The sequence below is a fragment of the Crocuta crocuta genome, unplaced genomic scaffold (genome assembly GCF_008692635.1).
Source record: "Crocuta crocuta isolate KB4526 unplaced genomic scaffold, BGI_CrCroc_1.0 scaffold216, whole genome shotgun sequence".
Taxonomy (NCBI): Eukaryota; Metazoa; Chordata; class Mammalia; order Carnivora; family Hyaenidae; genus Crocuta; species Crocuta crocuta.
In genome coordinates, this window is record NW_027531504.1 from 12,261,686 (window position 1) to 12,278,354 (window position 16,669).

The window sequence follows — 16,669 nt, forward strand, 5'->3', positions numbered from 1 at the left end:
AGGGATTTTGGGAATGGAGTTTTTTATTGAATTAATGTTCCATTAAATGGTTTAAGAAATTTTGCTTTAGTATAATATACCAAGAAGAAATGCTGAAAATTAGTACTTTTCCAAGAATCTAAAAATCTGAAATACTAGTATATAAATAGAAAATGGACCTAATTGTTCCTAAAGTATCTTTTTATTTCCAAGACTGAGAGAGATTTCTGATATTGCCAAAAGACAAGTTGAAATTTTGAATGCACAACAACAGTCCAGGGAAAAAGAAGTAGAATCTGTCAGAATGCAGCTGTTAGACTATCAGGTAAGTACAGTTTTGGCTCTTTTAAGTAGTTTTTTCTCCTAAATTCACATTAGATATTGGATAATTTTACGGTTTTAATCAGAGGCTACATCAAATGGAAGTTCCGATACTTGTTGATTGTAACCTGATTAGACAAACTCTTTAATTTGAAATACCATTCATGATACAGAAAAACATTTACATACTTATAAGTACATTGTGCTGGCAGCTAAACAAAGTTAAGATTTGAGGAGAAATAGTAACTCTTTCACAACTGTACTTTCTCTTGTATTAATATATAGCTTTTTACATACTCTCCTATTATAAATTTTTAAGATAAAAAAATTATCCACGTTAGTTTTATCCCAACATTGTTATTTACATATGAAAGGTGTAAAAAAAAACAGTAATGTGCCAGCAGTTATTTAGTTGGATACTAGATTTAGATTTTAAGTATGTTTGATTTATGGGGCTTTTTCTTTGACAAGTTTTTGATAATCTGTATAAAAGCTAGGCTAGATTTTTATAGGATCTAATATAACATACTTTTTAAAATTTTATGTAGCAAGTCGCAGTTTTAAACCCACAAAAAGTGTCATCAGAAAAACTTGAAACTGACTACAAATATATCCTTCTGTCAGGCACAGTCTGATGAAAAGGCACTAATTGCCAAGTTGCATCAACACGTCGTCTCTCTTCAAATCAGTGAGGCTACTGCTCTTGGTAAGTTGGAGTCGGTTACATCGAAACTGCAGAAGATGGAGGCCTGTAATTTGCGCTTAGAGCAGAAACTTGATGAAAAGGAACAGGCTCTCTATTACGCCCGTCTGGAGGGAAGAAACAGAGCAAAACATCTGCGCCAAACAATTCAGTCTCTCCGACGACAGTTTAGTGGAGCTTTACCCTTGGCACAACAGGAAAAGTTCTCTAAAACAATGATTCAGTTACAAAACGACAAACTTAAGATAATGCAAGAAATGAAAAATTCTCAACAAGAGCATAGAAATATGGAGAACAAAACAATGGAAATGGAATTAAAGTTAAAGGGGCTGGAAGAGTTAATAAGCACTTTAAAGGATGCCAGGGGAGCCCAAAAGGTAAAACACTGATTTTCAGTTCAGTATTTCCAAAAAGACTTACATAGTAATTTTAAGGTCTTAATGCATAGTTATCTGAAAAATGCTTCTGATATGACAAAAATTCCAATTAATGTTATTAGTTTAGGTTTTATAAGTTAAGAGTTTTGGCTATTTGAATGTCTATTTGTGAAAATAAAATGAGACTCTTCTAAACAGTGATTTTGGTAGAAATGCTTAGATTATATACAATCAAAGAGCTTTAAACGTTCTAGAAAAGTTTACGTATACTAAATACTAAGTTTATTTATTTGTAAACATTATAGTGGTTATCAGTTGAGTTCTACCCTTCATAATTATTATCTGTTTAAAAGTATTTATAGGTAGTAGGCCCACATTTACTTTTAATATAATTTTGTTTTTACCCTAATTTGGTATGCATTAAATGAAAAGCAATTAATTTGCTGCTAAATTTTAATCTCTAGGTTAGAAATATTTAGGATTTCCATTTTTTAAAGTAAAACCAACGTTTCAATTACATATATGAAAATAAGTGAATAAATGACAGTGTTAGTATTATCCATTCCCACATGATTTTAAGAATGTTTTCTGTTAAGATTGCACATATTTTTATAAAAGACTATGAAAATTCAAAATAAACTTTGCCATGTGACTCAACCAAGAGTAATTTTTATCTCAAAGAATATTAATTTCAATTAAAATTATTAGGATCAATGGAGAAATATTTATATAGACAGTTTACATTTATACATATAATTTATAAATGTTTAGGTAATCAATTGGCATATGAAAATAGAAGAACTACGTCTTCAAGAACTTAAACTTAATAGAGAATTAGTCAAGGATAAAGAAGAAATAAAATATTTGAATAATATAATTTCTGAATATGAGCATACAATCAGCAGTCTGGAGGAAGAAATTGTGCAGCAAAACAAGGTTTCATTTTATATTTATTTTGCTGTTTTGTTGCTAAGATGCTAAATGTAAGAATATTACATGAGTGATTACATTATTCTCTTTTTTATTTATTTTGAAAGAGAGTGTATATGCATATGTGTGTATGTGCATGGTGTGCCCGCGATCGAGCTCGGGAAGGGCAGAAAGAGAGAATCCCAAGTAGTCTCTGGGCTGTCAGCACAGAGCCTGATATGGGGCTCCATCTCATGAACCTTGAGAACATGACCTGATCTGAAACTAAGAGTCAGATACTTAACCTACTGAATGACCAAGGCAGCTCTGCATTATTCTCTTAGTTGATTGTAGCTCTCATTATTATTGTTATAATAGACTCTGTGTCTTATTTTTTTATTTTTATTTTTTTAATGTTTATCTTGAGAGAGAGAGCACACATGAGTGAGTGAACGAGCATGAGTAGGGGAGGGGCGAGAGAGAGAGAGAGAGAGAGAGAGAATCCCAAGCAGAGAGAGAGAGAGAGAGAGAGAGAGAGAGAGAATCCCAAGCAGACTCCAGGGGATGTCAGCGCAGAGCCTGACACAGGGTTTGATTTCATGTGAGATCATGACCTGAACCAAAATCAATAGTTGGGCATTTAACCCACTTAGCCATCCAGGTGTCCCTGATTCTTATTTTCTAAGGCATTCAAAAAATTTGTATTTTTTAAATTACATTATAATAGTTGTTTTACACTTAAAAGGAATAATACATAAGTTTGGTAGTTAATTTTTATTTTGATATTAGTTATTTGACTCTTCACAGTTAGGAGTTTCTACTGATGGAGTAGGAGAAAGCAGCTTGGTGTAGAATAAAGCACATACCCTTTAGAGGCAGACAAAATTCCCTAAGCTCATGCTTACTTGCCTCAAATTTTGTTGTTCCCTCCACTTAGAGTGCTCTTAGCTCAGATCCTTGTATTGTTTATGCTTATATTACTCCTAGATCTTAGCTCAAATGTCTTACCTTATCAGTGAGGCCTTCACTAGCCACCCACTATACAACAGTATATTCCACCGTCAAGATTCCCTACCTAGGGATTATCTGAATTCATTTTTCTTCAGCATTCATCACCCTCTAACATATTACATACGTATTTATTGCCTAGAATAGCGCTTAGCACATACTACATGTTATTAAATGTGATGGATGGTTGCATGCATGGAGAGATTGAAATCCTGACTTCACATTTTCTATCTCTGTGATTTTAGCCAAGTTACTTAATCTCTCTGAGTTTCCTTCCTTTTTCTGTAAAATGAGAAAACAGTGACCCCAAAGGGTTGTTGTAAGGATTAAATAAGAACATATATGTAAACTTTTTTGTTACGTGCTTGGTGAATGTCTATGTGTGTGTCTGATAGTTTCATGAAGAAAGGCAGATGGCCTGGGACCAAAGAGAAGTTGAGCTGGAACGTCAACTAGACCTTTTTGACCATCAGCAAAATGAAATACTAAAAGCAGCACAAAAGGTATGAATGGTTAATTCTGTTTGCTGCTCTGTAGCATGGCCTGTATTGTTAACCCACAGAAGTGTTTTTAAAGTAAAATTTTAATTAATTTTATCTTCTTTTATTTCAAATATGTGAGGTTTAACCATGTCTTGTTATATAGTTGTAACAGTATTTTTCTTAGTGACGTAACTGGTTTTTTTCAAAAATGCTATTTCTTAATAGTTTGAAGAGGCGACAGGATCATTGCCAGACCCTAGTTTGCCCCTTCCCAATCAACTTGAGATTGCTCTAAGAAAAATTAAGGAGAATGTTCGAATAATCCTAGAAACACGGGCAACTTGTAAATCACTAGAAGAGGTAATTGGAAGAATTTGCATTTTTTAAGTGTATTATTGGGTATGTTTGTGGAGTTTGCTAAATATTTTTTAACAGAGGTGAAGCGTGGAATCTTGAGTCTGTTGCTAATTCTAATCTTTATTACTTTACTATAATGGTTTTAAATAAAGAACATTATTATAAAGAACAGCAGATAGGGTTGATTTGAAATCACTACTTGTCATTTACTGATCAGCAGTAATAAACATGAAAGGAAACAAAAAGCATCTGCCTGTAGTTTTATGAGCAATATATTACCTTACCCTATATGATCGAGCATTGTTTACATACTTGTTTATTTTTTTGTTTTATTTTGAAGTGTATGCTGTATGCTCTGAATCAGTTTCAGTTCATTCCTTTTATGGGTGGTTAAAAGGTTTGAAAGAGCTAGAAATCATTTCTTTAATCTGGGTCTTAAATTTGAATAAAATGTGACCAAATCTGTTTTTATTAAATTATACAGAAAGTATAAACTGAAGATGACTTTCATTTTGTTTTACATCTAAACATAGTAATGATAAATAAATTTTAAAATTTTGTAAATAAAATAGTACATTTTAATCAATTGAGGAAACTTAAATTTTTTTCAGTAATTGTAGGATTTGTCATTTATGTGAATTGCCACTGAGTTATTTGATTTAAAGTGTCTGCTTTAATCCTATAGAAGAGTAAACATTTTTCCAGTTTTATTTTAATGAGCTACAGATTATATAATGGTGATTCATTGATTTGGGTCACTGAATTTCCAACTTTTTATACTCAGCTGACTTTTATGGATTACTTTTTAGGGCAGATAGTTATTGGGCGAAACTAAAAGGAATGATTTATTATATTTCCTTTCTAAATCTACTACCACCAGACATTCCTAGTTCTAAAGTTACAAGAGCTAAATAAACTGAACAGTGAAGTTAATAACACATGTTATAATCTTATAAATAAATGTGCATGCAGATAACTGTGCTGTCACATGGAAATATAAGAAACATAACCTTATTAATATCAATATATCACTAGTATAAGTATGATGTGAAAAATGAAGTGAAACTTTTTTTTTTGCTTATAATTAATCTGACCAAAATTCGGATGAAGCATTCTTAAATGAAAAAATATACTTTAATAATTTTATTATGATTCGATTATTGTAGAAGCTAAAAGAAAAAGAATCTGCTTTACGGTGCGCAGAACAAAATATTCTGTCAAGAGACAAAGTCATCACTGAACTGAGGCTTCGACTGCCTGCCACTGCAGAACGTGAAAAGCTTATAGCTGAACTAGGCAGAAAAGAGGTAGAACCAAAATCACAGCACACACTGAAAATTGCTCAGCAGACCATTGCAAATATGCAGGCAAGGTTAAATCAAAAGGAAGAAGTGTTAAAGAAGTATCAACATCTTCTGGAAAAAGCAAGAGAGGTATGTTATTACATTATGCTTTGCTCTTCTGTTTATTATGTTTTTTAGTCAAATGCCAAATATTATTCTGCCCTGAAGGGGTAGTTTGTTTCATGCTTTCAGATGATTCTATTTAGGAATTTTTGCTTTCACATGATTGGATTATAGTTCTGTCAGTAAAACTGGCAGTTTGTAAATGTCTGTCTTTCTCTTATGAAATGACTAGACCAGGACTAGCTGTGATATGGTGAAATCGTTAAGATTTTGAAAAATATCAATGGAGCTTACAGGTAAAGATTGAGGCAATAAGTTAGAATGAAATCTATCAGACTAGTTAGCAGTCAGTGGAAATCTGATTTGCTAGAATGTTGATAGGAAAACTTGTTACACTTAAAAAGTTTTCCAGAAATAAGTTAAAACATAATGGATACATATTATTCTGATATTAAGAATAAATTATGATTTGAGGCTGGATTTGTCAATATGGACATGTACCAGGGAAATGAATACTGGTGTAAATATATGTACACCATATACATAATACTCCTTCCCTATCTAATAGGGATTTTGGAAGATTAAAGATAATACGATGTTTAAGATCTTTAGAATGTGAATTTATTTAATACTTAATGATACGGTTTTGATTTGCTATAAACAGGAGCAAAGAGAAATTGTTAAGAAACATGAGGAAGACCTTCATATTCTTCATCGTAAATTAGAACTACAGGCTGATAGTTCACTCAATAAATTCAAGCAAACAGCTTGGGTAAGATTCTGGGAACTTCGTTCTTTTCCTTTTTTTTTAATTTTTACTTATTTTGAGGGGAGGGGAGGGACAGAGAAGGAGAGAGAAAATCCCAAGCAGGCTTCACACTGTCAGCACAGAGCCTGATGCGGGGCTCAATCCCACGAACCATGAGATCATGACCTGAGCTGAAATCAAGAGTCCGACACTTAATTGACTGAGCCACCTAGGTGCCCCTGTTCTATTCGTCATTGACTTTTGAGATCATATAATTGAAAATTTAACATTCACGACTTTTTTTTTTTTTTTTGAGTAGAAGGCATCCTACCTGTGTTGTCATAGCTCTGATCATTTTCCCCCCAAAGTCCACATCTTAAGTAGCTCACTGTTGCCTACAGAATCATGCTTATATTTCTTAGCCATATACTCAAAGCCTTGCATGATCCGACCTCAGTTTTTCTTTTCATGTTCTGTTCGCTGTAAGTTTACCAATATCTAACTGCTTTTCTTGTTCTGAATTCAGTTCACACTTGCTTCCTTTGATCTTTGTCTTTTATATGTGTGAACTGACCTAACTTTCATCTCCTAACATGCAAATCTTACCATTCTTTTTGTTTTTTAAGTTTACTTATTTATTTTGAGAGAGAGAGACAGAACATGAGCGGAGAAGGAGCAAAGAGAGAGAGAGAGAGAGAGAGAGAGAGCAAATCCCAAGCAGGCTCTGCACTGTCAGTGTGGAGTTCGATGCAGGGCTCAAACTCAACCATGAGATCATGACCTGAGCTGAACACATCTTAGTATTCTTAAGCCTTAGCTAATGAATTCAATCAACATTGATTGATCATCCACTGCATGATGATGCTTTACTCAATACTGGAAATACAAAGAATTAGATCTGTATTTCTTGTCTTCATTGGCTATTAAAACATTATATTAAAAATTTTTTTTAATGTTTTATTTATTTTTGAGAGCGAGAAGGACAGAGCATGAGTGGGGGAGGGACAGAGAGAGGGAGACACAGAATCTGAAGCAGGCTCCAGGCTCCAAGGTGTCAGCACAGAGTCTGATGAAGGATTCGAACCCACAAACAGTGATATCACGACCTGACCCACACACCCGATTAAATCATTATATTTTAGATTAGATAGTATATTTTGATAATTTGAGGAACCGAATTAAAATTATGGAGTAATTGTACATGCTTATGGCTAATTTATTCATATTTCCTAGGATTTAATAAAACAGTCTCCTACTCCATTTCCTACCAACAAGCATTTTATTCGTCTGGCTGAGATGGAACAGACAGTAGCAGAACAAGATGATTCTCTCTCTTCACTTTTGGCCAGACTAAAAAAAGTATCTCAAGATTTGGAGAGACAAAAAGAAATCACTGAATTAAAAATCAAAGAATTTGAAAATATCAAATTACGGTAAGTTCTAGGAATGTATTTTAAAAGCAGGCAAATGGTAATAATGATATAATGAGGATAAATATAAGCATTTGCTGTGCCATGCATAGTCTAAAACCTTTATGTTTATTACCTCATTTTATCCTCAGGATTATTATGACATAGATGGTTCTCTCCATGTTTCATATACAGAACTAGGCCACAGGAATGCTCAGTAACGTACCTTCGAGTTAATCTGGCCCAAGAGCCAATTCATGATTCTTGTTCTATACTCTCGTTTTTAACTTCTTTAATTACAGCATCCATTTAGTCATCTATAAAATGGAAAAGACCCTGGCTCCTTCTGTATGAAGACCAAATGGTACTGTATGTGAAAGTAATTTGAAAATTGTAAAGTAGTGTATAAATATTAAAACTTTTGTTTACACACCTATAACAGTACCTCGCATATAATAGAGGTTGAATATTTGTCGAATGAAAAATTATGTTTTTAATTAATCATAGTTACAGCATTCATTTGCTATATTTGAGAGTCTAATCATTGCTCAACCAATTTATCACAAGAAAGATTTTAGATCTAAAACGGGTTTATAGTTAGTGCATTTTGTAATCATTGTAGAATGTTAGGAATGAGAAAAGTGTCTACATCATGTGAATGGAGGTCTAGGTTCTTGGATTGCCCATGAGAAGATTTACGTGGGGATCAGTGCTCAGAATAAAGACAACCGGGAGGAAAGTAGCAAGCACAAAGCAGTTTATTAAAGCAAAAATACACTCCAAGGTGGGAAAGGAGAGCTGTAGGTTCCCTGAGGTGGAACTGGCCCCTAGGTTCTTTTGGAATTAGATAGTATTGGGTTTCTCTGGGCTGGGAGAAATCTGACAGGCAATGGGGTGGGTCCCTAATGGAGGCTGCTTCCAGTCACTTGGGAAACTCCTCCCACAGTCATGGAGGGGGAGTTTGACCCTGTAAGGTTTGTACCAGAACCTTCACAGGGCAGGTGGGTGGGGGAAGTAGAGGCAGGTAGGGGTATCTATGCATTATGGTGAGTCTAGGGGTTACCCTGGGGCAGAGGTGGAAGAGGAGAGTGCATGTTCTCTGCACCTGTGGTTCTTGATCTGTCAGGCCCAAGGCCTTGAAGCCACAAAGTTGAGATGTTGAACTCTGGCTTATTGTGCGGCTTTTTTTTTTCTTTTATTGGTGTCCTTGCCTCCAACTCAGACCTCTGTTATTCGCTTTCAAGGACTTGGGACTCTGACTCAGAGTGTTCCTTCCACTGCTCTTGCCTAGCTTCTACCTAGCAATGATCTCTCTGGACCTCAATTTCTTATCTGAAAAAATGGGAAAGTTGAACTACTTGACTTTATAATTCCACTCCAGCTCTGAAGGTCTTTATATTCTTCCAAGATGTCTCTGACAAAATTAACACTACTTTTGCTTTATTAAGAAGCTACCACTTTTAAGAAATTACTCTCTGAAAGAAAAAGAACCAGCAGTAGTATTTGGCATCTTTTCAATCTCATTTTCACCATTGTATTAAATTTTCTACATGAGATGTTATTTTTGGTATAGTAAGTTTCTGTCATGTTTTGGAGGATAAAATTGCTTGTGGTTTTAAATCTAATTCGTGAGTATAGAAAATAATCATCTTTTGAAATTATCTTGTATGTATATAAATTTTTGCCGCATGAAATCCTTGATGGTTGTTTTGTACGTTTCCGTTGTCATTTTAGACTAAAATTATACTTTTATTCTCTGTGTGCACATTGATATGTGTATTTTAATGTGTCTTAAATTATAAATCTGTGTGTTTATTAAGACCTCATATTTTCACAATTTGATGATTATTTGTAGTAACTTCAGTTTTTATTACACCTTGCAGGAGAAATAATATTTAAAGTGCTGTTTTGTTCTTTATATTGTCTAGAGGTATAAAATTACTTGGTATATTCATTGCCAAAAATAGTAGATAAACTACAAAAGAAAGTTTATTTTAAGTTGAAGAGTTAAGCGGAACAAAGAATTGTCCTTGTTTTGATTTGAATTAAGACTTAGGTTGTAAGGACACTTCGGACCCAACATTTGCTCTTTACAAAATTCCTATCAATCAAAGTGTTCATTGAAGCAGCCTCTTCATTAAACACATATGTTTGCTTATATTAGGCTCCAAGAAAACCATGCAGATGAAGTGAAAAAAGTGAAGGCAGAAGTAGAGGATTTAAGGTGTCTTCTGGCCCAGTCACAAAAGGAGTCACAGAGTTTAAAATCTGAGCTTCAGGCTCAAAAAGAAGCAAATTCAAGAGCTCCAACAACTACAATGAGAAATCTAGTAGAACGTCTAAAGAGCCAGTTAGCCTTGAAAGAGAAACAACAAAAAGTGAGTAACAACAGAGTATTATCACTGTTTAGGATATATGTGTGGTAATAGATTGCTTTTAGAGAAGATTTGTAAAAGATTACGTGTGTGTGTGTGTGTGTGTGTGTGTATGTGTGTATATATATGTTGTAATAAGAAATATGGGCTTTGTCTTATGCTATTAAGCAGGTTATTCACCTTTTGGTGGGGTTTTAAAGTACATATATAGCCCAGTTTATATTTTTACATTGTCATCAGTTTGATTTGTGGCTATCTATAGAAAATAAGGGCAAATCTTAATCCCATTATTTTCTCTCCTTTTCTAACTGGGATTGTATGCTACTGAGGCCATCTTGAATAATATTTTGAATGACTGAACAATTTTGGGGAGTATTAGGGATATAATTACAGTGAGGAGGAATGTTTAAAGAAGGAAGTCACAGAGAGTTTTTTCAGAGGCGGGTCAGCGGGGTTTCTGAGGTAGTTTTAAAATTTATCTCAGGTTTGAGGCACTGAATTGTTTTAGAAGGTACCGCTGTTTTTCTCTGCTAGCTTATGAAATTTATTGGCAAAATTCAAGACTTCTTATAATTTTATTTGTCTATATAAATTCAATTAATTTCACTTGTACTAAGTAATTCAGATAAATATCTAAACTTGGATATGGGGGGCTTCTGGGTGGCTCAGTCAGTTAAACATCCAACTTCAGGTCATGACCTCATGGCTCATAGGTTCGAGCCCCATGTCATGCTCTGTGCTGACAGCTCAGAGCTTGGAGCTTGCTTGCTTCAGATTCTGTGTCTCCCTCTCTTTCTGTCCCACCCCAACTCATGCTCTATCTCTCTCTTGCTTTCAAAAAAAATAAACACTAAAAACATAAATAAACTTGAATATTGAAAACAAAACATGCAGCTTTTATAGCACAAATGGCTTGACTTAGTGTTGGTTTTCAGAATTATTATTGTCAAGATTTTGAACTCACACTCAATTAGAAAAGAATTGAATGCAATTACTAAAGAAAATTCCTTTGAAAAAGTTGGACTTTTTTAAAAAAATTTTTTTAATGTTTATTTATTTTTGAGAGAGAGACAGTGCAAAGCAGGGGAGAGACAGGAGAGAGAGAGAGAGATACAGAATCTGAAGCAGGCTCCAGGCTCTGAGCTGTCAGCACAAAAGCCCAATGTGGGTTTGAACTAACGAACCATAAGATCATGGCTGGAGCTGAAGTCAAATGCCCAACCAACTGAGCCACCCAGGTGCCCTAGAAAGTTGAACTCTTAGTCTGTGAGTTATGTTTGCTTAAACACATGGTATTTTAGGAAAATAGTTAAAAGTGATAATGCATGTTAATGTTTTGTATTATATGTTGCTCATATAAAATATTAATTCTAAAAAAGTATATATGTTATAATATTCAGGCACTTAGTCGAGCACTTTTGGAACTCCGGACAGAAATGACAGCAGCAGCTGAAGAGCGTATTATTTCTGCAACTTCTCAGAAAGAGGCAAATCTCAATGTTCAACAAATTGTTGATCGACATACCAAAGAGTTAAAGGTGAACATCAACATATGCATTAATATAACAAAGTTCCTTATAATTACTATCAGAAGAGGATCCACTTTGATATATAGCAATTTTGATAAAGAATAATTTATTCTAATGATTTATTGGTAGATAAACACACATTTTTGAACAATAAGAATCATCATTGTACTCACACTGATCATCATCTTAGAGAGTAGCAAAAATTAGGCCATTATTAGTTACTTCTTCCTAATAGAATTAATGAACACTTTACTTAAAATTTTTGTTTCTATGTTAAGTGAGATATGTGTGTAGATTTCTTTGTTTTATTTCTTTTGCTTCATCAAATTTTTCTAATTTTTGCTAGTTCATAATATGAGTTAGTTAGCTTTCCTTTTTTTCCCCCTGAACTAGTTTATGGAGATTATATAGTTCTTGACATTTAATCCGTAGAGCTGCCTAACTCTGAAGCCTCTTTTGGAGATAAATATGTGTTTCTTGGCTATGTATTTTATTGTTTTCATACACGATAGAGCATTAGATTTAGTGATTTAAAATTAATTTTATAAAACATGTATTTCATAATGATTTTTAAATTTCTTTACACAGAGTTTCATAGAGTATATTCTACATAAAATGAAAAATATAAAAATTGTAGGTTTTATTTTGTTTGTAATTTTGATTTACTCTCAATTTATTTCTGTGTGTTCTTCACCACCATTAAATTGTGTAGGGACTGGATTTTACTTAGATTTTTTTTTTTAAGCTTATTTATTTTTTTAGTAATCTTTAATACCTGTCATGGGGCTCAAACTCACAACCCTGAGGGGCACCTGGGTGGCTCAGTCACTTAAGTGTCTGACTTCGGCTCAGGTCATGATCTCACAGTTCATGACTTTGAGCCACATGTCAGGCTCTGTGCAACATCTCAGAGCCTGGAGCCTACTTCAGATTCTGTGTCTCCCTCTCTCTCTGCTGTCCCCTGCTTGCATCCTCTCTCTCTCTTTCAAAAATAAACAAACATTTAAAAAAAGTTTTAAACCTTAGGACCAAGATCACAATCAAGAGTCATATACTCTTCTGACTGAGCCAGGCAGGCATCCTTACATAATTTTTTTGAATCTCCCATTGTACCTATCAAGATTATCAGTAGAGTTGACAGTAAAAATCCATTAAGTAAATAAATATATCACAGAAATAGCCCTTTGTTGAGATCTTCTTCAGTACCTCTTTGCCTGAAATGTCATCTTCTCTGAATTCTTAAGTCTTAAAGTCTTTTTTCTTGAAGCTTTTTTTGACTTCTCCTAGACAGTTTGTGTTTCTTCTAACTGCATTGTAGTAGTGCTAATAATTTCTTAATAGTGTTATTGGTAATACTTTTGGAAATACCAGTATTTCCATTGTGTTACTATATAGGACAGCTGGGGACTCCTGTATAGTGGCTTCAATATAGTGTCAGGTACTGCAAGTTAGGCTTTTACGTTGTGTCTTTACAAAGTGGATTAGAAACTACAAGTTAGAGATTTTGTTTTATCAATACTCTAAGTCTTCGTAGCATTTAAAACATCACCATGTACATTCATATATCCTTGTTCCTTTAAATTATTTCAGCTACAATAAAACATTTGCTTATTTGATAAAATTTTGTTTCTGGGTGTTTGTTGAAGATGAATTGCCTTAGACAGTTTCTTCATGTTTTGTTTTTCTCAAAACAAACTTGGTTCATTTGAAATGAAGATAGAAAAATATATGTAGTTAATGGGTTTTTCACCCTATGACCTTAAAAATTCAGATTGAGACTTTACTTTTAGTAAATTTTAACTTAATAAGTATTAACTAAACCTTTTTAATAAGTATTATTAAGAATAATTTATTTTAATAAAAATTTAGATCCAAACTTTCTTTTTAATAAGTAATATATTATATTTTATTGTTGATACTTGAAGATTCATGAAATAAACCTTTATTTTGTTTTAGTCACAAATTGAAGACTTAAGTGAAAATCTTTTAAAATTAAAAGAAGCTCTCAAAACAAGTAAAAACAGAGAAAACTCACTAACTGATAATTTGAATGACTTAACCAATGAACTGCAAAAAAAACAAAAAGCCTATAGTAAAATACTTAGAGAGAAAGATGGAATTGATCAAGAGAATGATGAACTGAAAAGGCAAATTAAAAGACTAACCAGCGGATTACAGGTAATTTTATGTTTAATTATGATAATGTCTTTTGTTTAAAATATATAGGTAGTAGTTTATTCCCACTTTTTAATTTCACCTATAATATTTGCTAAAACAAGCTTTCAGATCACTTTGAATAGATAATTCCTTCAGTGACTTCTGTTGTATTTGTTGTTTTAGAGTAGCCTATCTTTAAAATGCAGAAGCATCCAGAATGTATCAATAGTGCATTTAGAAAATGTGGTTAGCTTTAGCCTCAAAAGTTTCTATAATTGGACTATTTATTGTATATTTTGTTTGATAACTTTTTACTTTTAAAATGTGAAAATCTTATATTTTAGGGGAAATCTCTGTTAGATAATAAACAAAGTTTAATTGAAGAACTCCAAAAGAAAATTAAAAAGCTCGAAAGCCAACTGGAAAGAAAGGTGGATGAGGCAGAAATAAAGCCTATCAAAGAAAAGGTATGTGAAGAAACATACTGATTAATATTTTTAAGGTAATCATAGACTAACTTAAATTATATAATTGATGAATAGGTAATATACTCTAGGGGCTCCTGGGTGGCTCATTCGGTTGAGAGTCTGACTCTTAATTTTGGCTCAGGCCATGATCCCAGGGTCATGGGATTGAGCCTAGAGTCGGGCATGAGCCTGCTTTGGATTCTCTCTCCCCTTCCCTTTGCCTTCCCCTCTCCCTGGCTTGTGCACACCCTCTTTCTCGCTCTCTGTCTGTCTCTCTCTCTCAAAAAAAAAAAAGAAAATTAATTTGAGGACCTAAAACATAATATAAATAGAGAAGTCTAAGACCAGTTTCTGTCCTTTAGAAATTTACAGTGACCCTGGATCATTACCTGAGCCAAAATCAAGATTCAGATGCTTAACTGACTGAGGCACCCTGGTGCCCCTAAAATGTAACTCCTACTCTGAAGTTACTACAACATCATCATGTCCTCTTCCTGACAAAGTATCTCTAAAATCCCCTCACATCTTACATATCCGGCTTTTCCCCAATATAATTGCTTATATAGATATGTGCTTTTGACCTCTGGGAAAGAAAGTTGGGCATTTTTAGCTCTACTGCCTTGACCCAAATGTGTCCTTTTTATCATCCAATAAACAGAGTGCTTTGGAATCAATATTTGTAGTAATCAATAACCAAACCACTTATAAATTGATTCTGTAGTGTGAGAAAAGTTGCTTAAAATTTTCTAAAAAGTTGGCGCGCCTGGATAACTCAGTCGGTTAAGTGTCCAACTTTGGCTCAGTGCATGATCTCACAGTTGGTGAGTTCGAGCCCTGCATCTGGCTTTGTGCTAATAGCTCAGAGCCTAGAGCCTGCTTCAGATTGTGTGTCTCCCTCTCTCTCTGCCCCTCCCCCGCTCTCATTCTGTCTCTCTCTCTCAAAAATAATAAACATTAGGGGCGCCTGGGTGGCTTAGTCGGTTAAGCGTCCGACTTTCGCTTAGGTCATGATCTCGCGGNTAATAATAATAAACATTAAAAAAATTAAAATATTGTTCTAAAAGGTTAGTCAATTATTTTGTAATAAAAATTACTGATGGAAATTATCAGTCAATCTGCCCAAATCCCCTTGAATTGGCTAAGATGTATATAATTAAATTTGTTGCAAATAATAAAATGAATACTTCTATCGGTAGCATTGAAAATATCAAAAGAGACCTGAGAAATATTGGTATTAGTAGTAGGGGCAGAAAATCACAGAGGAGGAGCTAAGGTTAGGAAAAATTTTTATTGTCAAATTTACACAGAAAATATTCAATATCTATAATAATTTCAATAACATGGCCATAAAAAAGAAAATTAAGGAATTTTAATGCCACTGAATAGAAAATACTAATGAGATTTAAATGTCTTAGTGGAGTATATTCCAAAAAATATTTGTCCTTTGAAAATTCACCAATGTTAGTATAATTTTTATTAAAATGTTTTCATTTCTATACATTGAACCACAACATATTCGCTGCCTGAAGCTTTGCTGGTAAAATTTGCAAGATAAAAATGTCCTTACTCTTCCAGATTGCTTTCTTTGCTGCCTCCCCTCTTGAACGAAGGACTAATCCTCAGATAACAGTTCCTAACCTGGTTCCTATCAGGAAGACTTATGACTTTGCCTGGACTCCTAAACTCTGTTTCAGTTTATTTCTCCTTAAAGTAGAAATGATAACTATTCGCATTGCCAATTTCCCAAGATTATTTTGGCAATCAAATGAGACAATGTGTGCAAGTCTTTTGTAAGCCATCAAGTCCATACCACTGTATGATATGTTATTACTAATTAGAAAAAGAGAACACTACATAGAGAACACTAATGTTAATATTTGTATCCAGGAATCTAACAAGAGCATTATTTCAAATTTCACACTATTGGGCATTTCTAATTGATGGATGTTTTAATACTCAAAGAATGATTTCATACTGAAATTTCTATACCCTTTTCTCTGTCAACCCACCCCCATGCCTTGCATTCCTCTGTTTTCTTATGCTGTTATACTTTTCTCCATAGCATTTAGTATTATCTTGACATACTAGAGATTTACTTATCTATGTGTTTATCTTTTGGACCATAAACTTTAATGGCAGGAATTCTACCTGTTTTGTTTATTGTTGTATCCCCACTATCTACAACAGTTCCTAGTCCCTAGCATGTATTAGATGCTCAGTATTTGTTAAATGAATGAAAAATTTTAAATATGGTCACATTATTCTGAAATCCATCCGTAGTGGCTATCGGTACAGAAAATATGGAAAGAGAACTTCTCCCTGCATCTTCTCTTCTCCCCTAGTCAAGAACAGATCCGTGGTGATGTTTGCTTTTGTTATTGATTTGTTGTGGTTCATTTTTATTTTTTTTAATATTTTTTATTTATTTCTAGGAGAGAGAGA

General features: G+C 33.7%; 1 protein-coding gene across 1 annotated transcript in view; it reads left to right on the forward strand.

The window, feature by feature from the left end:
- Positions 1–16,669, forward strand: part of CEP290 (centrosomal protein 290) — a 91,245-nt gene that overhangs the window by 50,136 nt on the left and 24,440 nt on the right. Inside the window, exons 29-40 of the mRNA XM_077772266.1 lie at positions 193–304; positions 925–1,380; positions 2,152–2,316; positions 3,693–3,800; positions 4,005–4,139; positions 5,303–5,569; positions 6,207–6,314; positions 7,524–7,723; positions 9,864–10,077; positions 11,475–11,612; positions 13,560–13,781; positions 14,105–14,227. Coding sequence (XP_077628392.1) covers positions 193–304; positions 925–1,380; positions 2,152–2,316; positions 3,693–3,800; positions 4,005–4,139; positions 5,303–5,569; positions 6,207–6,314; positions 7,524–7,723; positions 9,864–10,077; positions 11,475–11,612; positions 13,560–13,781; positions 14,105–14,227 — 2,248 coding nt within the window. The remainder of the gene's footprint in view (positions 1–192; positions 305–924; positions 1,381–2,151; positions 2,317–3,692; positions 3,801–4,004; positions 4,140–5,302; positions 5,570–6,206; positions 6,315–7,523; positions 7,724–9,863; positions 10,078–11,474; positions 11,613–13,559; positions 13,782–14,104; positions 14,228–16,669) is intronic.